The sequence below is a fragment of the Halictus rubicundus genome, chromosome 13 (assembly GCF_050948215.1).
Source record: "Halictus rubicundus isolate RS-2024b chromosome 13, iyHalRubi1_principal, whole genome shotgun sequence".
Taxonomy (NCBI): domain Eukaryota; kingdom Metazoa; phylum Arthropoda; class Insecta; order Hymenoptera; family Halictidae; genus Halictus; species Halictus rubicundus.
In genome coordinates, this window is record NC_135161.1 from 14,474,074 (window position 1) to 14,498,017 (window position 23,944).

At 45.6% G+C, this 23,944-nt stretch overlaps 6 protein-coding genes and 1 non-coding gene across 12 annotated transcripts; 3 read left to right on the forward strand and 4 right to left on the reverse strand.

Annotated features, from left to right (window-relative positions):
* The first annotated feature begins 4 nt into the window (after positions 1-4).
* Positions 5-2,211, forward strand: Phers-m (Phenylalanyl-tRNA synthetase, mitochondrial). Its single transcript, XM_076799747.1, has 4 exons — positions 5-230; positions 312-1,030; positions 1,116-1,408; positions 1,500-2,211. The coding sequence occupies exons 1-4, from the start codon at positions 208-210 to the stop codon at positions 1,788-1,790; spliced, it is 1,326 nt and encodes a 441-aa protein (XP_076655862.1). The 5' UTR covers positions 5-207; the 3' UTR covers positions 1,791-2,211.
* On the reverse strand, positions 1,902-8,956 carry LOC143360665 (putative phospholipid-transporting ATPase IIB). Of its 3 annotated transcripts, none has more exons than XM_076799713.1 (12): positions 8,780-8,956; positions 6,973-7,117; positions 6,582-6,854; positions 6,258-6,500; positions 5,990-6,178; positions 4,900-5,903; positions 4,661-4,826; positions 4,204-4,582; positions 3,893-4,133; positions 3,626-3,792; positions 3,332-3,535; positions 1,902-3,213 (listed from the first exon to the last, which is right to left on the reverse strand). In XM_076799713.1, exons 1-12 carry the CDS (start codon positions 8,947-8,949, stop codon positions 3,080-3,082), a joined length of 3,315 nt encoding a protein of 1,104 aa, XP_076655828.1. In that variant the 5' UTR covers positions 8,950-8,956; the 3' UTR covers positions 1,902-3,079. The 3 variants fall into 3 exon arrangements, with proteins under 3 accessions (XP_076655828.1, XP_076655830.1, XP_076655831.1); XM_076799715.1 differs by lacking the exon at positions 8,780-8,956 and adding an exon at positions 7,786-8,103; XM_076799716.1 differs by lacking the exon at positions 8,780-8,956 and adding an exon at positions 7,447-7,722.
* A 1,026-nt stretch (positions 8,957-9,982) lies between these two features.
* Positions 9,983-10,949, reverse strand: LOC143360679 (dynein axonemal assembly factor 19). Of its 3 annotated transcripts, XM_076799754.1 has the most exons (3): positions 10,770-10,949; positions 10,432-10,694; positions 9,983-10,338 (listed from the first exon to the last, which is right to left on the reverse strand). In XM_076799754.1, the coding sequence occupies exons 1-3, from the start codon at positions 10,947-10,949 to the stop codon at positions 10,014-10,016; spliced, it is 768 nt and encodes a 255-aa protein (XP_076655869.1). In that variant the 3' UTR covers positions 9,983-10,013. The 3 variants fall into 3 exon arrangements, with proteins under 3 accessions (XP_076655869.1, XP_076655867.1, XP_076655868.1); XM_076799752.1 differs by having other exon boundaries at positions 9,983-10,694; XM_076799753.1 differs by having other exon boundaries at positions 10,432-10,949.
* Positions 10,950-10,968: 19 nt separating this feature from the next.
* Nan (transient receptor potential cation channel subfamily V member nanchung) lies at positions 10,969-15,493 on the reverse strand. The gene is made up of 14 exons (XM_076799717.1): positions 15,180-15,493; positions 14,933-15,111; positions 14,790-14,880; positions 14,530-14,706; positions 14,110-14,299; positions 13,889-14,042; positions 13,566-13,820; positions 12,872-13,494; positions 12,611-12,776; positions 12,279-12,540; positions 11,798-11,979; positions 11,618-11,734; positions 11,416-11,541; positions 10,969-11,320 (listed from the first exon to the last, which is right to left on the reverse strand). Exons 1-14 carry the CDS (start codon positions 15,268-15,270, stop codon positions 11,186-11,188), a joined length of 2,748 nt encoding a protein of 915 aa, XP_076655832.1. The 5' UTR covers positions 15,271-15,493; the 3' UTR covers positions 10,969-11,185.
* A 313-nt stretch (positions 15,494-15,806) lies between these two features.
* Trnap-agg (transfer RNA proline (anticodon AGG)) lies at positions 15,807-15,878 on the forward strand. The gene has a single exon. It is a non-coding gene; the product is annotated as a tRNA-Pro (tRNA).
* Positions 15,879-16,386: 508 nt separating this feature from the next.
* LOC143360674 (putative peptidase C1-like protein F26E4.3) lies at positions 16,387-22,160 on the forward strand. 2 transcript variants are annotated; one of them, XM_076799745.1, is made up of 8 exons: positions 16,387-16,641; positions 19,495-19,802; positions 19,894-19,957; positions 20,075-20,273; positions 20,351-20,643; positions 20,718-20,917; positions 21,014-21,168; positions 21,248-22,160. In XM_076799745.1, the coding sequence occupies exons 2-8, from the start codon at positions 19,517-19,519 to the stop codon at positions 21,395-21,397; spliced, it is 1,347 nt and encodes a 448-aa protein (XP_076655860.1). In that variant the 5' UTR covers positions 16,387-16,641; positions 19,495-19,516; the 3' UTR covers positions 21,398-22,160. The 2 variants fall into 2 exon arrangements, with proteins under 2 accessions (XP_076655860.1, XP_076655861.1); XM_076799746.1 differs by lacking the exon at positions 16,387-16,641 and adding an exon at positions 16,698-17,057.
* Positions 22,042-23,699, reverse strand: LOC143360677 (uncharacterized). Its single transcript, XM_076799749.1, has 4 exons — positions 23,293-23,699; positions 22,954-23,144; positions 22,494-22,862; positions 22,042-22,275 (listed from the first exon to the last, which is right to left on the reverse strand). Exons 1-4 carry the CDS (start codon positions 23,648-23,650, stop codon positions 22,042-22,044), a joined length of 1,152 nt encoding a protein of 383 aa, XP_076655864.1. The 5' UTR covers positions 23,651-23,699.
* Positions 23,700-23,944: the final 245 nt, after the last annotated feature.

Sequence of the window (23,944 nt, forward strand, 5' to 3'; positions counted from 1 at the left end):
TGAACCAAAGAATACCAGTACCAGTTGTACATACATATACCTGGCGAGTACGCCTGCATCAATTTAAACACACTTTTTATCAAATTTTGTCCCGATGTGAATAATAAATGTTTATTTGTTACTCTCTCTATTAGCCGTGATTTTTACTAGCATAATAGTAGCGCGAAAGAGAAAAATAGTACTACAATAATTGAAACATACAAGTTAATGTGTATCAAAATGCTATCAAGGTTAGTAAATTGTTGATAGCCTGTAGAAAAAAAAAGAAAATAATTAATGCAAATAGTTTATAATGCGAATAATTTTTATAGGTGTAGGATGTATGTGAACGGGAAGTCTAATGGTATAAAGTCATTAGTACGCAGAGCTTTGTCAACGAATACAAAGGTTCAAGTACAGAATGAAATAACGTTACTTAATCATAATTATCCAAAAGACGAATGGACAAATATTACTGGAAATATTATTTCAAAATTAGGAAGAAATCTGCATGTTACCCAGTATCACCCACTGTCGCATATCCGTCAGCGTATAGTTAATTACTTTTATATGCAATTCCACAGTCGCATTGGAAATGTGACATTCAGCGTTTACGACAATATATCTCCCATAGTGACAACAGCTCAGCATTTTGATTCTCTTCTTGTACCAAAGGACCATCCTAGCAGAAGAAAACTAGACTGCTATTATATAAATCAAGATACTTTGTTGCGGGCTCATACAACCGCGCATCAGTCAGAACTAATCTCTATGGGACTAAATAATTTTCTTGTAATTGGAGATGTTTATCGTAGGGATGAAATAGATAAGGTACATTATCCTGTTTTCCATCAAGTCGATGCCGTTAGATTATGTACTGTAGAAGAGGTATTTCAAAACACTAATAATTCGGATGAGTTGAGACTGTTCGAACACAGGGGTATAGAAAACAATGAAAAACAAGGTTGTCATAGTTTAGAAGCTGTGAAAATAATGGAACACGAATTGAAGAACACCCTGACTGGATTAGCGCAAACGCTCTTTGGTCAAAGTAAGATGCTATTATCATAGTAAATTAATTTAGCATACTCCTAGAACATTGCAAATTCGCAAATTCGAATTTTTTTTATTCAAAGATGTTCAGTTCAGATGGGTGGAAGAATATTTTCCCTTTACTCATCCGTCGTGGGAATTAGAAGTGTACTATAATGATCGGTGGCTGGAAATATTAGGGTGTGGAATTATGCGGCAAGAAATTCTGCAGAATGCAGGAGCAGGAGAACGTATCGGATGGGCCTTTGGTTTGGGCTTAGAAAGATTAGCAATGTGTTTATACAGTATTCCCGACATCAGGTTGTTTTGGACAAACGATAGTGGTTTCTTAAATCAATTTAAATTCGAGGATTCCAATACAACATTAAAGTATAAGGTAAATAACGTTCGGATGTATTTGAATTGTTGAAAAGAACCTTGAACTACTTGGGGGAAAAAAAAAGAATACTAATGGTATTTTGTTTTAGCCTATAAGCATTTATCCACAGTGCAAAAACGACATAAGCTTTTGGTTACCCGAAGACGGGAGTTATTCGTCGAATGATTTTTACGACATTGTACGAGAAGTTGCTGGCGATAAAGTCGAACAAATTATATTACAGGATACGTACACTCATCCTGAAACAAAGAGACAGTCGCATTGTTATACTATAGTGTACAGGCATATGGAACGGACACTCATAAAAGCAGAAGTCAATTGTCTTCATACCCAAATACGAAAACTCGTTACCAAGAAATTAAATGTTACAGTTAGATGAAATAAAAAAATGTAAGAAAATATGCAGCCTTATCCGTCAATATCTATCACCTGCGAATACATACCGTGTAACATCCGACACGGATTACCAAAGAAAAAGAAAAAAAAAGACTTTGTCAGACAAAGCAATATATTGTTTTATTTGCACATAAATTAATTACAAATACGTGAGATTAGGTCAAATAATATTTGCCTAAGAAAAGTATATCATCTATGGTACAGTGTAGTACGTTTCATTAACATTGCAACTAACAATACTTACAACTAACTCTACACGCTTACAGTGTACACATGAATATAAAAAATGGTATCCTTTTTTATTATACGGTTGCGTATTCACAATAAATTCATTACATATCAATTACATTATGCTTTGAATTCAAAGTACCTAACATTCGCATTGAAAATATATATAAAACAAATATCTCATTAGATTTGCGAGAGGAATACGATGTAAATAAATAGATCTCTTGGTGCTTAATCGATTTAAAAAAAACGATCGGATTTTGAAAGGTGAGAATATCGATACTTCCCGCTTTGTTGATTCGTCGAACGTTATAAACTTAACATATGAAATACTGTAATGTAATGTAACGTAATGTAAAGGGGTATGATCGGGGGAAAAAATGGTAAATATAGTATGAAACTGAATTAAATGCAATGTTTTGCACGAACACATTTTACGGAAGGGAAAACCTTGTTCGTTTTTATACGTAAGCGTTTGAGAAGTACATACATGCGATTAAAAGATATGAATTCAAGATCTGGGTTAGGTTTCTATTTACAGCTACAAAGATTTCAATGCGGTTTTTCAGTTCGAAATGAACAAATAAATAGAGAACAGTTTACAATAAATTTACTATAATATTTAATAAAGTAATGGAATAATGTATCTCATTAATAAGAACACACGAAGAAGAATCAAGGCGATCAGATTCATCGATTTGGTCCAGTCGAAACGCTCAGTATTGTATAGTATTGTATAGTATAGTATAGTATAGTACCAACGTACTTACAAAAAATTCAAATGTTTCCATAATTACGGTCTTTCATTCAAGTTGTAGAATCTCTGGTAATTGATTACACTTAGGGTAGTTAGAAAAATATTGAGAACATTTGCAAGTTGGAAGTTCACTTGAATGATACTGAGCAACGGACATGGAAATCGGAACTGATCGTTTTGTAATTGTGCTTTTGTATTATCTCGTCTCGATGCGAATACAAAAACAGACACGTTTTTAACTCTTCGTATGAATTGTTTCGAGAAAATACGATTTTTGTACGTGAAACTTAAGATAATTTCGTATAACTAGGAGGCGAAAATTTTTTCCGCAAAAATTTTAAAATGTACAACGGCATGCACGAAATTAAAGTTATTAACAATACTTTCCACAAGAAGTCTGTTGTCTTGATGAACTCGGCATCTGCGTAAAGATAAAAGTAAACAGTGTATATTTTTCTACAGACTGCGCACCGTTCTCTGTGCCGACGAGTAAATCCGTCGAATACGCGAAGACGTTTAAATAAAAAAGAAACACTTACCAAAATAGTCCTTTAGAACGACTAGAGATAACAAATACAGCGCCAAAGAGAATATCTCTGCAAGGATCATAATATAATGCCACGTTCTGATCGTCAAAGCTACCATAATTAATTCCGTTAAAACGAGCGCTGTGAAACTGATGGCCACTATGTGAATAAATTCATCCTCGAACATTATCAGTGCACCATACATTATAACTCCGCCTGAAAATTCATGATTCAATTAGTATTACTGTATTTCCGACAGAAGAAAAGAAAGAAGTGTTGGTCAATGAAAATGTTGAACGTGATAACCTTGATATATGCTTATTAAAATCCACATGAAAAATGTCTTGTAGGACAACGATCGTCCTTTACTAAGTTCTTTATATAACTCTGGATAAGTGAGCGCAATTCTTCCAGACACGTCTTTGTCCAACACCAAAGAAAATACTGGAAACATCGTGTATATTGTTCCATACCTGAAAAAAAAAACAAATGATAATCGTGTGTCGAATAATTATATTGTATTGTTTTGTTTTGTTTTGCTTACGCGTAACTAAGTGCACCAGACGAACTTACCCCACCATTAAAAATCCCTGATACAAAGATACCGATGATAAATAAAAAACAGCGGAAAATACAGCTTGCATAGTTGAAATGATCAAGCCTCGATGAATGACGAATTGACTTAAAGCAGCGGAACGTTTGTAACTTCTTCGCCCGTGAACCAGTAAAAGGTTGGCTAAGTGACTGAACTGGGAAATAGAGAAATCTGCGGCCAAAGAAGCCTGTCTTCCTTCGAGTCCTTCGAGACCTATACCTGTTGCGAACCAGAAGGATATTTGTCAATTTGTCAAATGAAAATGGTAACGGTAGCAGAAATGATTTACCAGCGTCTGCAGCTTGTATCATAGACACATCGTTTCCACCGTCCCCAACGGCTGCGGTTCGTTTCTCCGTGTGTCTTTGGATAAGGCTGACCACGTCAGCCTTTTGCGTCGGGGAACATCGACAGCAGACTACGGCAGGTGAACCGCACGCCAATTCCAAAAATTCTTGCTCGTAATATTGCAAACATACTTCCAGAGAGTCTCCGCTGATCACTAAGGCACAGTCTTGCTTTTTGCGAAATGTGTTTAATTCCAAATGCGCATCGGTTCGAGTTACCACCGATTTGAAAACGTGAAGACCTTGGGTTCGTGAAACCAAACGCGAAGATTTCGCTATACACGTCGCTGTTTCCAACTTGTCTCCCGTCAGCATCCAAATCTAAAGTTGGTTTATATAGAAATGGCGAGTTAGCGACATGAAGAATGAAAATTGAGAAAAGTTCGAAAGTTTGCTTACTTTGATTCCGGCATTTCTTAGAAGTTCCAACGTTTGCCTTACTCTATCTTGCAATCTGTCCTCGACTCCGGTAACGCACAGTAACTCCATTTCCCTTTCCAAGCTTTCGATAGCCGCGGCGATTCGAGAAACGCGATTGCTGACGCTCAATCTCGCCGCGTAATACCTAAACGAAGCATTTAGTTACTTAATATCCAGCATACTACAAATCCAGCATTAGATGATTAGATAATGTATACCTTGCTTCGAAATCAAGATACTGTTCCTCGGTTAAATTCTTCTTAGCAACAACGAGCGTTCTTAAACCCTCTCGAGCCATGTTACCGCATTCTTCTTCCAGCCAATCGTTGTATTGCACTATTCCGGACATTACCACGTCCGCTCCTTTCAGATAAAATATGATTTCGGAGCTAGATTCTTCTCTCACTATTATACCCATTCGTTTAGTTTCCGATGTGAATGGAAATATTTGTAAAATCGTGTAGTTCAAAATCTTCCCATTTGGAGCCTTCAGTTGCATAAAGTTCAAGTCTCGTTTGATCAAGGCCAATCCCATTTCCTCCGTCCATTTTACCAAGGCTACTTCATCCGGACTGGAAGCTTGATAGGTCCGTTTCTGTTCTGGTAAATAGTAATGTTGATCCGCTTCCGTTTGACTTTGTATAGAACCAGAATCTTCAGTCTCCCCCGTTTGTACGCTAACTGAGTCCAAGTTTGTCGATTTGGCTATGTCGTCGTAAACCGGCGTTACATTATGGCATAGCGCCAAAGCGTGTACCGCGTCGTATATTCTGGTACTTTCGGATCTTCTCACTTTCCCAATGTGCACGGTGGCCGACGGTTTCATAGGAGAGGTCTCCGAATTCGAAGAATAGCATGTTTTCAATACGTTTGTAACTTCGTCGAACGTTTCTTGACCGTAAGAGATCATGCCTAGATGTAACTTCTTGAAAACCATCTTGTTCTGTGTCAAGGTGCCGGTTTTGTCACTCAACAAATATGAAATACGACCAAGTTCCTCTGGTATGGTAGTCGTCCTGACAACCGTTCCACTGATCTCTTTGTCTCTTTGTATGCACCAGGCGTAAAAGGCTTTCCCCATATCCAAATTCACTCTTAAACTAATCGGTATTATATAAGAAAATAGTAAAACGAAACGGAACATGTAACGATACCACGGCCCGTTGAATCCCTTCAAAGACATCATTACCAGCGCTAGTCCGATCACGGCGCAAAACAAGACCTAGAAAATGCCAATTTCAAATTGAAAAGTAAATTTCTGAAATACTTGCCGTCGATCTCTGGTTAGAGGAGTTATGTCGCGGATACCTTGGTCAATTGATTTATTTCCTTATCTAACAAGCCGACTTTGGATCGCGGAGCCGAATGGTTCATCAGAGACCTGGTTTCTTGTCCTGTGTACACAACCACGCCAAGAGCCGAACCCGATGCGATAGCTGTGTTCGCCCATAACGTATTGTCCACACCTAAACTTTCTTCGCTGCTGTATCCATCGTACTGTAAAGAACATTTCGATGAAACATAATTTATGGTTTAAGCTGTAATGAAAAACTATATGAGGAAAATATGAACTCACTCTCGTGAATGTTCCTATGAAACTGTGAATATCCTTTTGCGGTTTCTCGACGTAAATACTCGCTTTTATATGTAATAGTTGGGAGTTGCTTTCCAGTTTTTGAGTAGCCGGTACAGCCAATCGTAACTTCCAATCCGTCTCGCCGTCCAACTGGTCGGTTCTCACGAAGCACGCCCCTGCCTTTTCGGTGGTACGCAATAGAACCAAATCTGCTGGGACTCTTTGACCCTTCTCGACGATTACCTTGAAATGAGCAAAGAAACCACGTTTCACACGTTTTCTTCCGACATATTTATTCGTTTTTATTCGGGCTAGATTCCTTACCAAATCGCCTACTCGCAATTTCGAACTAGGAACCAATTCTGGCATCTCGAAACCTTTGACGAGTCTATAATATTTTTGCGCGTTGACTTCTTTATCTCTCTTGTAGCGTCTGAAATCGTCGATCGCTTCTCGACAAATGGTAACAGTTAACACGAAACATAACGGTCCCCAGTACGTATACAAGTATCCTATTCGGATGTCTGGTATAAACTGAGATATTGCCATAAGCAAAAAGTAGAGATTAAGGAAAAATTTGAATTGTTGAAAAAGAACCTGAAACCCAAAAAAAGCTAGACAATCGTTATATACATATATACATACCCAGTTGTACAAAGTAAAACAAATCAAGCGTATATACGTATACAACATATGATATATATATATATATTACCATAGGCAAAAACGTGACAACATTGTATTTTTGATTTCGTATGACATTAGTGGGAAACTTTTCGTGCATCGGTTGACCAATGTGAATAACTCTTGCTCTTAATTCGCGTTCTCTGCAACATCTCCTCCACATCCAGGTACAGCATCTGCAGGAAGGGAGAAAAAATTTGTAAAAAAGTCGAAAAATATCGTACCGTGTGCATATCGTATTATTTTTGTTCGCCTACGTGAAGAGAGTAATAGTCGAACCGATTACAAGGACGATGCAGCGAAAGCTAATCTTTTTCGCGTACGTCGCGTCGTACGTGCACTAGCATCGTGTCATATACGAATTTCGAAGTAGACTCTGCTTCGAAATCGTCGAGAAAAACAAGGGAAAGACGATTAAAATTGACTCGGACGCTATGACAATAGGCGGAAAGTGCAAAGAGATTAAGAGATAAAAGTTTTTCAGTAAATGCAAGATGTACGTCACCTTGTCCACGAATTGTCATTTCGCGGTTTCGATATCAGCGGGATATCTTCTTTCGACAGCCTTATAACATTGCTTTGCGTCTCCATTTAGATACCCGTTCGTCGCAAACCATATATAAGACAATTATATCGCGCGTTTTTACACCGATTTTAGTGGAATATTAGCTCGAAAATACGTATCGACGATGATCACGGCTGTGTTGTGACATCATAACATCATCCACGAAGCACGCGCTTACAAGACGAATTCTCACCCACTCCCGTATCTCGCTGCAGTTGCAGTCGTAGTCGCAGTTCTGGACTATACTTTCAATTAGTTTACACCGTATAGTTAACTCACCCCGCTGTATTTTTCCAAATTTTTTGCAGAAATCTGTTTACGGATCCGCGAACGTAAACGTTTGGAAGTACGTTTAAGGTGAAGCAATTCATATTTGCTAATTGTCACGCTCGACTATAATTCTTTTCGTAGAGTCGAACGTTCCATCGATTCGATAAACACGGGTAATAGCTTCAGTATCGAATACAACCACCGTAATCCACTTTTCACGAAAAAAATATTTATTTACACAGAGAGATACGCGTTTCACGCAGCTTTATTACTCTGTTTCGTTTCCTCTCTCGTTCCCTCTCTTTCTCCCTATAAGTCCGTTGGGTTTATATATGTCTCGTTCGTCATGTTGGCTGCCATTGCGACAAACGGTTCGTCGGCATGCATGCATATGTATCTATATGTATATGCATATAGCTTAGCACATATATACATATATACCGGGTATTTCACCTAACTTGATCGTTTATTTTGTATGACAGAAAAAATGTCAGGGGGAATTTTTTCCTCAACTGATATGTTGACCTTCGCGTGAACTTTAGCAAGGAAATTATGAAATGTTTGTCAGTGACTTCGGTACGCGTTCGGGGACGGTAAATGAATTTCAATTTCATTGCAACAGTGTACCGCGTAATTGCCCCTGGTGCTTGTAAACAGACATTCGCACTCTCCTTTTGGAACAAAATACGATGATCTTGAAACGACCGTCACCGTATTGGCGCCTTCGAACAGAATATTTTCCACCCCTGACATATTTTCTATCATACAAAATAAGCGATATATTTATGGTGGCCAAGTTAGGTGAAATACCCGGTATATATATATATATATATGTGATGTAGTATGTATATTTAGATACCGTCGATCGACACGACACTATACCTACGACCTATGACTACGACGCGACGGCGACGCTAATTCGACATTCGACATTCGACACGAACCGCATGTCGTAGGTATCTTTTCCCGGTGTTATCGCATCCAGCGCTTACCGTAAACTTACCCGCAAAGTATATTCTTGAAGAACAGGGAGCAATCGTTGATTCGTTGTCTTCTCGATGCAAGCAGTCGTATACTGTCCTCGGAGGGCTGAAGAAGATAGTCTGTTTCTTCGTCCATTTCAAAATCCCGCTCGTCCGAGCTCATACGCAATGGCATCTCCTCTAACCGCATATTCTTGACAAGTCACACGAGAAATTGGCTTATCCTCCGTACATGTATACCACGGAAGTACACGAATTTGATCTGTATGTGTTGCAGAATGCTAAACGATCGTTGGAACGCGTGCGTATCAATATATATATCAGCGATAAAAGTTACAATAGCTATGTATAGTTGCTTGTTGGATTCCTCATTACGACGACGATTGTACGTGTTACACGATACATACAGTCGTAGCGTTAGACCGTCTTGGATGTATCGCAAGCGTGTAAGTATATACGCACAAACATTTAGGCGTCTTCCTTTATTGTGTACGAACACGAATACGAATACGGTGATGTATATGTATATGTATGCGTGTACGTATGTAGTGCCACCTTATCGAATCGTTTTTGAATATATGTATAATCTCGCGATTTCCTACGGTTAAGATTACGCGCATCTATCTCCTACTCTCTCTCTCTCTCTCTCTCTCTCTGTCTGTCTCTCTGTCTCGAGGACAGAATATCGAAGGGCACGATAAATTGACATGCCATGGAACTCTCGTTCCGCTTGTTTACCAAATGCGCACATATGTACGCGTACGCGCATATGCACACACATGCAAACCTGGCTGTTATCGCGTATGTATGGACGTAATTATACGAGTAGGTATCACGAAACGATTTTGACAAAAGGATTCGATGTGGCGTCTTCTACAGGTCATATCGCTCCGAGGCAAAGAGCGTATTTACTTCCGGTTTCTCGGAACTATGATCGATCCTCGAACGAAACATTAACAAATTAATATTAAAGGTTACGATCACGGTACTCTTCGACGACTGATACGACGATGGTGTACGCGGCCATATTGGATAAACGCAGGGTCACGTGGTCTCCTGGGAGACGCGCAGAAAACGCGCGCACCAGCACGCTCGCGCATTTGAATACGGTGGTGTTGCGCGTCAACAACGATGTACGTAGTTCGAGCTGTACACATACATACATTTCACATTTTACATTTTACGCGTACACATAGTTCTCAATTGTTTTACCACGACTACCAGTTGTTCAAACTATATATCCATCGAAAACTTTCAGATACTTGATTCGGCTTGTGGATTATTCCGTAGGCCGTAGGTTATCCTCAACGATTCGATCGCATCTACCAGAAAATGGTGCCGGTCTCTCGCTCGCTCGATCAAACGATCGAATAAGCGTCTGCACGTACTTTTCTCCTTTTCTCCCATGAAGTTGATGGTCAAGGAAAATCTATTGCATCTGCTCATAACGCTTAAAATCTCTACGACGTTCTCAATGTTGTCCGTAGGTTGCGCAACTGCTTCGGAGCATACGTCCATCAGCTCGGCGAACAATGGCGAGGGAATTTCACTGCGAAAAATTTTCTGTACGAAGAGGTCTCTGGAAAAGAAGAAAAGAAAAGAAAAGAAAGGAAAGACGATATACGCGAGCTGGATGTTTCTGGAAAGATGCGTCATTCGATAGTTATCGTACTTGAAGCTTTCGAGATAGCGAAACCTTGCCGCGTGCTCTTGGATCGCTTTCCAACCTCGCGTAAATTGTTCGCACGTAACGATATCGGTACTTTCGATTTGCTCGATGTCCGCTCGACGTTCTTCTTGGTTCCGGACAATAGAATTCCAGTGTGTCTTCGGTTCCGAGTGATCGTTGACCGCGACAGGGTTCCAAGAGGATCCTTCCTTGGCTCGAAACAACCAATCGTCCCGCTGCAATGGCCTCAGATGCGCAGCATTCACCTGATCGATTCGATTCGAAAGAACGTAGAGATCGGTCTCGAACTCTTTGTCGATCTTTGTATTATCAAGAATTACCATTTGTCTGAAGTGGTCGTATGTAGGCACATTCTGATCGACCGCTCTGAGCTTCGCGTCGTTCCGTAACCTGTACAATTGATCCGCTCTAAGCGCGTCCTCGAGTTCTAGCTTCAAGCTCGCATAATCGATCGCAGAATTGAATTGGCTCCTTCGGATTTTCTTTGATTTATCGGTCATTTTATTCGGTTCGCTCGAGACGAAGGATAATACGACGTACGACGCACAGTAACAGCGATAGCGATAGCGATGGGAAACGTATCGGTTGCCTTGGTTACTGTTTACTTCGGTTACGCGAACCGAACGATACCGGCCGCCAACGAACGAGTTCCGATACGAACGGGTTCGGATAAAAAATCATTTCGGACGCTACTTTATTTATAATACTCGAAGAGAAGAACGCTCGCATGCTCGCGTTACGATATCGTAGCGGTATCGTCGGCTTGCCTCGAAGCCTTTCTGTTTGCCATTTTGGCCAGTCGTTTCTGGTACAATTTGTCATGAGTCCTCTTCATCTCTAGAATCTCCTTCATCTCCTCCTTGTCCTCTTCCTGGAAGAGAAGACCACAGCTTTCGATTGTTAGCCGTACCATCGAATTGTTAGGATTTTCTTCACGACTTAGATATATCGATTAGATATTATTACCGATTGGTTCAGACGAAGCACCAACGCTTTGCGACCGTCCGACATCGGCTGCGAATAATCCATCAACTTTTTCAGCCTCTCCTCCGGACTGACCCCTCGCTCGACCACCAAAACTATGCGCGCCCACTGAAACAAACAACGAATTCTTTCTCGCTCGAGAAAACAAGGGAAGCAGGAACACGAGGAAGAAAGAAAGAGATACTTGTCTCTGCCACTCGTTTCTGGTCTCCGCGATCTTCTGATACGTGTTCCCCATCATAGCGATCAACATGTTTACGAGCAGGATCGCGACGATCGCCATGTAAAGAACGAAGAGAAACTACGAAAAACAAAGTCGTATTTTATCGTTCCGGGTTTCGCGTTTCGCGGCTGGAAATAGTACCTTGGCTTCCATCTCGTGCTGCGTCCTCTCGAACGCGCTGTAGTAGTCCCCGAAGTTTGTCATGCTCATCAAGAACATCGCCATCACGCTCTCCATGGGCGAGGGCATCGGGTTGTTCATCGAGTCGTCGACACCTTCCGGCGTGTTAGGATTGTCGAACGACAGAAATATGATGTAGTAGGCTGAAAGAGAAGAGCACCGCTCAAAAGAAAACGACGATAGAAACGGAAATAAATAATGCGGTGTCTCGCGAGATCACACGAAAATCCGAGGGTCGCTTTCGTGGAACGCGTTGGCTCTGTGCCTCATCGAGGCCTGTAATACAATAATCTGTGTCAATGTCGCTGCTCGTTTCCGATGCTGCGAAACGAACGATTAGGTCATAAGGCGACTACTACGAGACGTCGCGAACCAATTTCGTGGTGGAGGATTTTTTCGGGGAAAAAACCATCGTTGGTTCGACGAGATCCGATCTGTTTACCTTGAGAAAATCCCATTACGAAGACCAGGTAGATGGAGACGAAACGCAACAGATCCCCCATGATCATTCTGTAGATCATGACGACGAAAGGGCCGACCGTTTTGAAGCCTCTGCAGAAGAACAAGAAATAGGGCGCGGTGGTCAACATGACGACAACCGCCAACATGTCCTCGACCCGATCTGCGCAGCTCACTCTCAGAAATGGAAAAGATAATAGTATGCAACAAGAGAAGAGGAACATTACTCGCGACGGTGCAGTCATCTAAAAACAATCGATCTCGCTGCATCAACCGTTTCCCAGTTTACAGGGCTTATATCGATCAGCGTCTTACTAGATTTTCCACGAACATGCTAAGACCGAGGAACCTAGCTTCCCTGAGCGCGGCCAGGATGTAAAGCGTCGCCGCGAATTCCATCAGCAGCTCGGCGATTATTCGAACCTTTGCCGACAGGCTCGTCAGCTGCAGCAGCCTGCATTCTTGGGTAACGTTGCTCCACCTGATCGTTTCGATCCGATCGTACGCGTCGAAACAATCGCAGAAATGTAATTCGATGATATTTTCAGGTATGCGCGCGTACGCGGTGCAACGTACCAATTGTCACCGGGGGCGGAGTTGTCGTTCGCGTTCGAGTCGGAGTTGGTGTCGAGCAACGGAATGGTATCGAGCAGCGGCTCCGGCCTGCCTCCGGGATCTTCGATCGTTGGTTTTTTTGTTGCAGGAACAAACGTTGGAGAATCGGTTCCGTTTTCATCCGCCGACAGGGCGTTTCTTAGCTTGGCCGTTACTTCGGAAACCACGTGGAATTTCAGTTTCTCGAGGAAGACCGGCGTCACGTTCAAGGAGGATGTTAGGGTTATGTCGAAACTGCTAGCCACGAGTTTCTCGAGCAGTTTGGAAAGACTCGCGTCTCGATGGATTTCGGTTGCGACAATGTCGTCCGTAAACTGGGTCGGAACAGCCGACCTCGGTGTCGGTGTCACGGAGAATTCGTTGGACGCGAACGATTCGGTTGTCTCGGTGTAAGTGGTGGTCGTGACGTCATCGGACACCGTGGAAGGTCCCGGCCGGAGAGTGAAGCTGACCAACGATAGAACGAAATAGAAGCAGAACAGGAAAAATTGACGGTAAAATCGAGACTTGACAAAGGTGTTCCATTTTGCGTTCAACAGGTCGATCAGAATTCCGTCCATCAGTTCCAGATGCTCGTCCTTTTCCTGAAACAGGCAGGCGTGACGCAGAAATAACCCCCGCGAACGGATAGAAGAACGTCCCTGACAGAACTTACGCCGAACACGACCAAATTCAGGGCCGAATTGTGGCTGATGGTCCCCGTGGTAACGTCGATGGTGTCGACTTGCGAGAGAGGATACGCCGCGCAGGTAATGCTCCCGATCTGCCAGTAAATTTCCCTCTCGATGTTCAGAATGTGGAAGAACATTTCGATTCTTGCCAGTTTGGCCGATAGCGTCAGCGGCGTCAGATGCTGAGCGTTCTTGATCGGCAGAGACGCCCCCATCTCGTACGCCATGTCGAACGCGTTCTTTCAAGGAAGAAGAAAAATGTCTCAATCGATGGCCCCGACCCGTCCCGTAGCGTCGCGAGCCTTACCAATTTCTCGTAGATGACCAGCATGTGCAGAACGGTGTTACCGTTCGTGTCCTGCTTGTCTGGGTCCGCTCCTCTCGCCAAAACCAGTCTGTAACATTCTTCTTGGCCTAAGCAGGCCGCGAAGCTCAAAGGGTACTCGCCCCAGTAGACGTACCTAGGCGAACGGACGCGATTACGATCGGGTTGACGAATAAAATCGAATAAACGTAAAAGGACGTTACCCGTTATAGTTGGTCTCCGGCGTGACGCACACCCACTCGTGCTCCAAGCTGTCGGACCGCGATGCTTTTTGATCTTCTGGGCTCATAAAGTTCCCGAAACACCTCTCGTGTACGTCCGCGCCGCTGTCCAGAAGCAGCTTGACCAAGGCCGGGTCCTCGTTCACTATCGCGATGTGCAGCGCGCTTTCGCCTGTTGAACAACATCGACGCGAGCTCGATCACCGGTCGGCGAGGGTACACCCAGCATCGGAAATCGTTAGTCGTATCGTTGGGAGCTCGGTAGCTGTCTCACTTTCCACATGTCTGATTCTTTATGCGGAAAGACCGTCCTTGATACGGTATAAGAAGATCGCGGAACATGCCCGTTTACCGAATTCCCAACGATCGGTTCGTTTAGGTTTCGACTTTTGGCGAGCTGACCGTAATACTCGTCGCTCATGTATACGTCGTTGATAAGCTTCGGATAAAAACGCAGCAAGCGTTTCGCCAGGTCGATGTGAATAGCAGTCGCGTGCAGCATGCACAAGTGCAGAATCGTTTCTCCGACCGCGCCCCGTTCGCTCAGACTCCAACAGACCAACCTGTACTTGGATTTGTCTGCGGTACAACGAGAAGCAAAGGATAAGAGAAAACCTCTCACGAAAGATCTCTCGAAATTCGTTCGAACGCGGATTTTTTACCTATTTTCGTCTCGTCGACTTCCTCGTCCGTCTCCATATCCTTGTCTATATCATAATCGCCCGGGTTTTCCATAGCCCTCAACGGCGGAAGCTGCAACCGGAAAAGTTTCAGGTCAGGAATCGGCTAAGGCAAAATGCATTACCATTTTGTGTTTCGGTCTATCCTTGTTTCGCAGCAAGACTAATTTTTCGATGGGAATCCATTTCCCTTTTCCTTTGTTGTACAGGTACGGCTCCACCTTGGTGCGCAAAGCATGGTCCAGTTCGGCGTACTGTTTCGTCTGCGTCGCTCGTTTCATCATGTCCACCAGCAAGCCTCCTCCTGTTCGAAAGGACATCGAGCTGGTCAACTCTCGAGGAGCGGAATCGGCGATCCAGCTTCGCGACTACCTTTCATGTCGACCAACTTGTACAGCACAATGGAAGATGCGTCCGTCTGCTTTTTCACTCCGCTGGCTACGTTACTCTCCGTGTTTCCCATGTTCGAACTATGTATCGCGACACGCTTCCGAACACCGTCGAACGAACAACGGAGCAGCAGCTTCTTTGTCTATGTCTTCGCTAAACTCGCTCCGTTGCCATAGAAAGCATCGCCTCGATATCGATCGGACTCGACCTCCCGCGAATATCAGGATCTCCGGATTTCCGGATATGCGGTAATCCGAACGGATAATCGTTCCTCCTAGACGTTGGACACGAAAATTCCATTGGTACGATTAAAGAGACGCCGACGTTAATCAAAGACGAAGACAAAACGAGACACAAAAACGCTTCCGCGAACAAACCGGTTTGGTTTACGCGCAAATCATTTCGTTTGATCGCCGGTCTGTTACGGTGGACGATCCGCTCGGTAATTCGGCCGCGCCATTCTTTTTGCCGATAACCGTGGCGTAAACGTTGTTGCTCGGCGCAGCTTATCGCCGCGATAACAGGAATCGTTACAAGTTCAAAGGTGTTTTAACAATTCCAACGATGCGCACCGTTATATCGCGGCATTTGGAATTCTTACTCCAACGAGGCTCGTTGGTCTAGGGGTATGATTCTCGCTTAGGGTGCGAGAGGTCCCGGGTTCAAATCCCGGACGAGCCCGATTTTTTTTTTCTTATTCTTTTCACGATTATAGGTTTGCAGCGACAGCTCACGGACGTCTCGAATTGATCTCGTTCAAATTTCTTCGTCGAGATCCTAATTGACAACGAATCGATCGATAGAATTCGACGAACGCGGACGCTGCTGCAAGAAGAGCATCGTGCCGTGCAGTGCCATACCGTCGCGACGCGACACGTGGAATCTCTAGGCCTTTGCATATCAAAGGGATGACGAATCGATCGGATCGGATCGGATCGCGGACTGTACCGCGACCGTTTGACGGGAGGAAGCGAAGGGAACTGTTTTCCGGATGTAGGACACATATGTACTCGCTTTGCTCGTTTCAGTACATGCATTTCGAATGCTATCTTTCCGAACGGTTGTTGCGAATCGCGATACAAGATAGAAGGTAGAGACGCGAGATACGCGATACGCGATACGAGACGGGACGAGCCAAGACGAGTCGAGACGAGACGAGACGAGACGAGACAAGACGAGACGAGACGGGACGGGGATACGATGTCGTGCCGCGCCGCGCCGAAGTTTGAACCGAACGAAACCGAATCGCGTTGAACCTCGAAACAAGCGCTTTACACTCCCGCGTTTAGCTCGCGTTTACCTTGTGTGTTCGCAGGCCAGTCAGACTCGTGCTTCCGAGTCGTCAGCAACGACTCGCTTCTAATCTTTGCCGATCTGGAATCAGCGACTACTTTCGATTACTCTTCTGTACTGTTCTGTTCGGGCCGCGTTCGCGATCTTCCGCGTAAGTATTTCACCGTTTCGGTCGATTCGAACCGCGCGCAAGCGTCAGTTTTTCCCGCATTCTTCCTATTGTTTCAAATCGAAACTGGCTGGTCGTTCGGATAGTAGCAGGTCCTGCTGGGAAGTAAGCGGCAGCCTGGTATTTCTTCGGCGACGACTTTCTCGTTGGACCTAGAGCTTCCCGTTGCACGAGCAACCGCGAACGAGATTATAGATAATTTCCGATTATGGGATGTTTCTGAAAAATTGCAACATTGTGCTCGGTGCTCGGTGATTCATCTGAAATAATCGTTTGCCCGGAAGAAGCCACGGATACAAAAATATTTCTCGTTTCGTGCGACGCGTCAGCCGTCCCGTTTGGCGCCACTATCAGCCGAAATTTGAAATTTCGGTTTCTGACTCGGGATAACGCTGTCGGTACGTGTATTTCATTTCATTACACATTTGTATGCGACTCGTTCGAAGATGTTTCAAACCATCGACGATCACTCGATTCCGCGATCCTCGATCCTCGATCCGAGTTCCGCGGGGGGTGCCTTCGGAATTTGGGGCAACGGATGCATATGCGTTGATACGACGTTTGCGTTATTTTTAGTGCGAACTATTTGAATGATCGCGCGCCGTTCGAGTACAAGTAGGTGCGAAAGATGGGAAAGAATTGGCCGCGAGCGGCGGGTTTTTCAGGGATCGCTTGGAGACTCGTCGATCGGAAAAAGAAAAAACGAACCGCAGTTAGATCGCTGCTCGATCGATCGATGAGCCAGCTGAAAGAATCTACTTATTTTTACGTGCTCCGCGTAATCGTTTCGGCGGCAGTCGAAATTCCTCGGTTATGACTCTGGAGCGGCGAACATCCGCTTAAAAATATACGGTATCGCCAACCTCTTTCTGCAGCCTCTTTTCGCGGATCAAAACATTTTTAAAACGGCCCCGATCGCGTACGCGTCGCTATAATTATATATGTTCTCGCAAACATAAAAGCGTCGCGGGGTCGAGGATATTTCAGGACGTTCGAGGGTATTGAAAGGATTGTTGGTACACAACGGGCGCGTCGCGGCGCATCGCGTCGTGTCGGGGTAGCTTGATATCGTTTCCTTTATCGTTTACGACGCACTCTGCCTCCTATCGTCGATTAATCCATTTGGCACGGTAATTGGAATCTTAACGGGTGCGCCTCGAGAGACGGAGGCAGCTGCCGTAAACGTTGACGCAAACTCCGATATCTCGCGTTATGTCATTGCGCATCGTAACACCTCGCCGCGCCGCGATGTCCCGTTTAACGCTCTCCTCGCAAATTCGTTTTCGACGTACATATGTACATAGGTGAACGAACGAACATGTTCGTCGGAATTATTCGGCCCCGTGATTATTTCGTGATTCGCGTTCGATTCGTTATCGTCGTCGGCCAAGATATCCTCGATACCGATGACTCGTCCCGTGATTCCGCATCCGTCTATCGTAATCGCGTGACATCACTTTGTCGATCGTATCCAACAACCCGGCAAACTACCTAACGCATTCCTAGCCAGGCTTTTTGCATTCGTCATTCCCATCCGATAAAAAGTTGTTTAAATTCCAAAGGATACGAGTGAGAATGCGTGACGCGCGATCCAATTATAGATCTTACCGATTCACGAGCCTCAAGCTTTATCGAACAAGGGAATTATAACATACGTATAACCGTTCGAGGTTGAACGAGAATTTCGTACAGTGGTTCTCCGACGACCTCCCGGCACCTGTTGAATAATTCTGATTTTATCTTCGGGTCGTGATCCAATCGCCCGCTATTAACCCGCATCAGGGTATTCATCCTTGTTCTCGTGAAGATTCATCTCGTACGCTCCCTTCGAGGCTGAAATCGTCGAAGGGACAACGCGGAGGGGCGTATGACTATTATTCGCGCGAACTGGAACGCGAACGGGAGAAGATCGTGTTATGTATACGTTGAGAGACGATGCTAGAAGACGTCTCAATGGAGAACGGCGTACCGCGCGTTCGATCGATCCTCAGGAATCATAGACGCGCGACGTTCCAGTCTGGTAAATTCCATTAATATTATAATGGTGTTCGCAATCGTCGTGTCGGATCGCATCGCGTCGGATTTCCGGAAGTAGAGGGTCTTCGGAACTGGCGGTTTGTGCTCGTTCCGCGATTCTCGCTTTACTTTCCTCCGCTCCTTCGTTTCATCGGCGACAGACGATAAGCGCGACAAACGATAAGAATATTTATGCGTACGAATTAATATACGCGCGGTGACGGGTCCAACGACGATACGGGGAACGAACGCAAAAATATTCGGCTCGGAATTTTGCAACGGAGGCTGCGGTGTTCTTTATTTTGATCGGAGGCGAATTATCGCGGACTAGTAGTGGTAGAGCGAAACGTAGACGCTGGTAACTCTACCGGTCGGAGATAAGTAAAATACATTGAGCTAATGCGCGGCGTAAACAAACGCGTAAGGTTCGATTGGAACCAGAGCAGCGCAGCGAAGGTGGCATGAAATCGGCGTGCGCGCGGCACGATTCGTTCATCGTGTTTCTGGGCCGGAGGAGTTCGCGGTATAAAAACCGAAGCGACCGAATCCGAACGACATTTAACTAGAAAAGCGTGGGGCAAGGTCCGTTGAAACAGTTCCAAAGGTGCCGCTGGTTGGCATCGTTATCGGCCGCGGATGCCAGATGTTGCCGAATCTCCGACGTCTATCGAGCACACCTGGACGCGAACGCTGAATAAAGAATAAAGAAGCAACGGGAGCTCTCGTAGAAGCGGTTGAAAGCGCGCGAGTCACGAATCGCGCCTGACGCCGCGCAATCGGTCGCAATTTGTCTTCTTTTCCGTTGTTGTTGCGTTGCAGAATCGAAACCAAAGCCGAAACGATGCGATTCCGGTTGAGAGTAGCGTGCATGGTGTTGGTCAACGTTCTGTCGATCGCGGAGAGCATACCGGACTTAACCGGACTGCCGGCAGGGCCTTACTGCGCCGGCAGATATCCGGCCGGTAGCTGCTGTGCAGGACGACAGGACGAGTGCAGCGCACCGATCCTCGCCACCACATGCTACTGCGACGATTTTTGCGATCGACGCGGAGAAGAGGATTGCTGTCCAGATTATTGGAGTCATTGCAGGGGACTCGTTCCAACGTCGCCTCCGGACACGTTCAGACGTTCGTAATCAACGACACATTGTAATCCGATTCGATCGCGTGCGGACTTTTCGAACACGATTTCGTAACTTGATTCAATTGGACGTTTCAGGATGCATCTTCGAAGGGAAATACTACAACGAAGGACAACAGTTCAAACGGAACTGCAACTTGTGGTAAATTACTCTTTCTCGACATGGTCCCGCGGAGTAGGTCGTTAGCCGTGGCGGATACACATTACACGTAAAGCTATGAAGTAGCAACGTTCTACCGTTTATTCCACGTGGTTTCAGCAAGTGCACCTCGATGGGCGAGCGAGCGGAAGTGGTTTGCGAGCAGAATCGGTGCTTGCAGGAGCGAGATCTGATAGAGGAGATCAATCTGGAGAGTCCTATCCTCGGCTGGAGAGCGAGAAACTACTCGGAGTTCTCGGGTAGGACGCTCACCGAAGGTATCAAGCTTCGTTTAGGTACCCTAAACCCGTCGCGATCGGTAAGCAAACAAACATCGGAGAACAGTGGAGAAATCGAGGAAAAGAGCGAACTCGTTAACGTATACGTTCTTCGAAGGTCCACAAGATGAACTCGGTCACGCGAAACTACGAGCAATCGCTGCCGCGACAATTCGACGCCAGGTCCCGTTGGCCTCTCTACATATCCGGCGTGAAGGATCAAGGATGGTGCGGCGCATCCTGGGCAATTTCGAGCGCGGACGTCGCCTCGGATAGGTTTTCCATAATGAGCATGGGCGTGGAGGACGCGGAGCTGAGCGCGCAACACTTGCTCTCTTGCAATAACAGAGGCCAACGAGGCTGCGACGGTGGTTACTTGGATCGAGCCTGGATGTTCATGAGGAAATTTGGGTAATTGTTCTCCGAATACCCGTACGAATATGCCCCGTTTCACAGTTCCGTCGTCTACAGCTTGTTCCTTCCAGTTTGGTCGACGAATCGTGCTATCCGTGGACAGGATCGAGCGAGCAATGCAAAATTCGAAAGAGGAGCGATTTGAGGAGCGCGGGTTGTCCCGCATCATCCAACTCGCTTCGCACGGATTTGTACAAAGTTGGGCCCGCGTACCGCTTGGGCAACGAGACCGACATCATGCAGGAAATCTTGAGATCCGGCCCCGTGCAAGGTAAGAGGCGCGACGAGATTCATCGAGAAAAACTCTCTACGAGAAACAATGATAAGCAAAGACCGTCTTCTCCTTTCTAAATCGTTCTACTCGTAGCCACGATGAGGGTCTACCAGGATTTCTTCTCGTACGAGTCGGGAGTCTACAAACGGTCGCCGTTCGCAGAGCGATACGAGTCCGGCTATCATTCGGTAAGGATAATCGGATGGGGAGAAGAACAGTCTAGTCGTGGCTCACCGGTGAAATACTGGGTAAGTTTAGATTGTTCGTCGAGATCCGTTTTCCGGCTCGTTGTCCGTTTTCCATTTACTCCGTAACCTTTTGTTTCAGCTGGTGATGAACTCGTGGGGTCGGCATTGGGGCGAGAACGGTCTATTCCGCATTCAAAGAGGCACCGACGAATGCGAGATCGAGTCATTCGTGTTGGGAGTGTGGGCGAAGACGGCCCTGCCTGAAGGCACCAAAGACATTCCCGTGTAGAATTCTCGATTCCATAGTCTGTGCGCGGGAAACTCTGCAGCAGACAGTGCATTTACGAAATCTCTGTCGTCGATTCGTCGATTCGTCGGTCGCGAATCGCAACCTTTCGCTTGTTGAGAGCTTGTCGAATGCATCGACAGAGCTTGCGATTCGATCGGTTCGTAGGGGTAGGTACCTTACGATGGCACGCGTGTACACGTCGAAACGTTAGTGTGGAATAAAACGGTAAACCTTTTGCGGAAACGTTACGCTTCTCGCAAACTATTGATACGTCCAACGATCGATCGTTGGGAGGGAAACAGGAGAACAACGTGACAATGTTTGGTGGAAAGCTTTTCTCAAGCGAGATCTATTAGAAATCTTCCTTTCTGTCGTGTTCGTTGCCGAGGAACGTACGGGTGTACTAGGCCGCTCGACGAAGGCGTTGCGCGTATCGAGCTTCGAGCGTCCGAAACGATAGGTTAGTTGCCACTAGGACGTCCTTATTCCTGAACACAGAATAAGTATTGGTAAATCGGCGAACACGATCGGCACAGCAACCGTAACCGCTGCTGTTTCCGCGCAACTTTGCGAACCCGATTCGCTACAACCGTACTTGCTAAGTACTACGTACCTGCGTATTCGAAAGTATCGTTACTTTCGAGTCAAACGACGACGCTGCGACGCGCGCTTCTGCAGTGCGGACTGTACACTTCCAATTTGTCCTTTGGTGTATTCATCGCGGCGTAATCGATCGGGAAGGGAACGTTGTTGCCTCGAATCATGCAGGAGTCCGTCATGCCGAGGAAATGTTCGCCAGGACCGAACGGACCCCGGCCGAACAGAAAATTGGCAAACACGAGCTGATACTGTGGCCAACCCAGGGGATGATCTCCGTTCTGCGAAGGGAACAAAACGAATCTTACCGGGTGCGCCTCGTTCTCTTCCCCTCGTGCGTTTCTTCTTCGGTTTTATTTTTCTTTTTCTCTATCTTCCGCACGCGCGACCATGTAATCGTACCATCGTAACGCATACAGAGAATAAATCGATATGCGATACGCGATATGCGAATCGACGTGTAACAACAAAGTAATAACAATTAATTCGAAACGTTTACCGATGTCATGGAATTGTACGCGATATCCAGACACTTGGCGATTCTATTCGCGTCAAGGCCAACGACGGATCCGTAGAACGAGCCAAGCTCCTTCTTCGAGATGATCCCGCTCGCCGAGCTGTTGATCGCGAGGAAAAATATTCTCGGCAAAATCTTCAGCCAAAAGGGGATATCGTTGTAGGAGGTACCACCGGCCGGGGCGACGACTCTGGCCCACCAACGCAACCATTCGTCCAGGCTGATTCCCTTGCCACCCTCCGGCTCGTGTTGTTTCTCTTGGAGAATCAGCTCCGCCAAACCCTGCTCGGCTTCCATTAATCGCAAGTACTCGGGCCCGTTCCACGACCAATCCGCGAATCGTCGCAGTCGCTTCGCAAAAGTCGTGAACGTTAACGGACACCCGTGCCTATCGGCCGCCGTCGACTTTCTTACTTACGTTAATATTGAACTTATTAAATACCTCCGAAAGCATACGAAAATCTTTTCTGTTAATGAAACCGTCTTTGTCGTGGTCCAACAGGTACGCGAACAAATGACTGAATTTGTCCCGTTGGATGGGCGCCAGATCTTTTAAATTCCCTCCCTTGGCGCCGCCAGGACCTTCTATCGTCGCTAGGTTGTCGTCGCTGGGAAATCGGCTCACCCAGGTAGCTGTTTCGAGATGAAATCTAAATGAAACAGGACTCCTCGGAAATCCAAAACCGTATGCCTGACCGTATGTCTATGTGTTTTTGCTAGAAATGCGTGCACGCGCGATCACGGATCGTTTAGGTGGTTTAGATGGTTTGGAACAGCTTACTCCAAACGTGTACGCTCCAACCAGGATGGTCCAATTGCTTGTTTGGAACGGGTGCGCCGACGATCACCTCGTCGACGTTGCTCGATACGGTTCGCCAACGTTTCAAGAGATCCTTGGTTCTGTCGCGGGTGCGGTCGCAAGCCTGCCGCCAATTCGTGATAAACTTTCGCGGTACTTTCAGCGAATTAGTTTCCTCGAGGCCGAGATCTTGGCTACCCGCGGATCCTCTGCTTCTCTCGCTACCCTCTGTCACCGACCTCGTTTCCATCGCCGTTCCCGACGCTTCTGTCGTTGCTGCGACCTCCTGCATCGAAGGATAATAGATCGGATCCTTTATGCTGTCCGAACGACTCCCCATAACGGACTACTTGCTCGGTCTTCCTGCAAACGGCATATTCCAACTAGCTCTCCTAAAATAATCAATTGCTCGGCAAGAGGTCACCGGGTCGCTCGATAATACATACCTGTAGAACATTACCAGACCTTTTCCTTCTCGCTCTCTCCGCCTCTCTGTTTCTCTATTTCTCCCGTTATCGTTCCGCTTTCGTTGTTATACTTTTTTCATCTATCTAATCCTTCGATCGAATTTATTTTTGCAAACTATATAGACGCGATTAACAACAATCCTGAAATCGATCCGGAAAAACTTTTA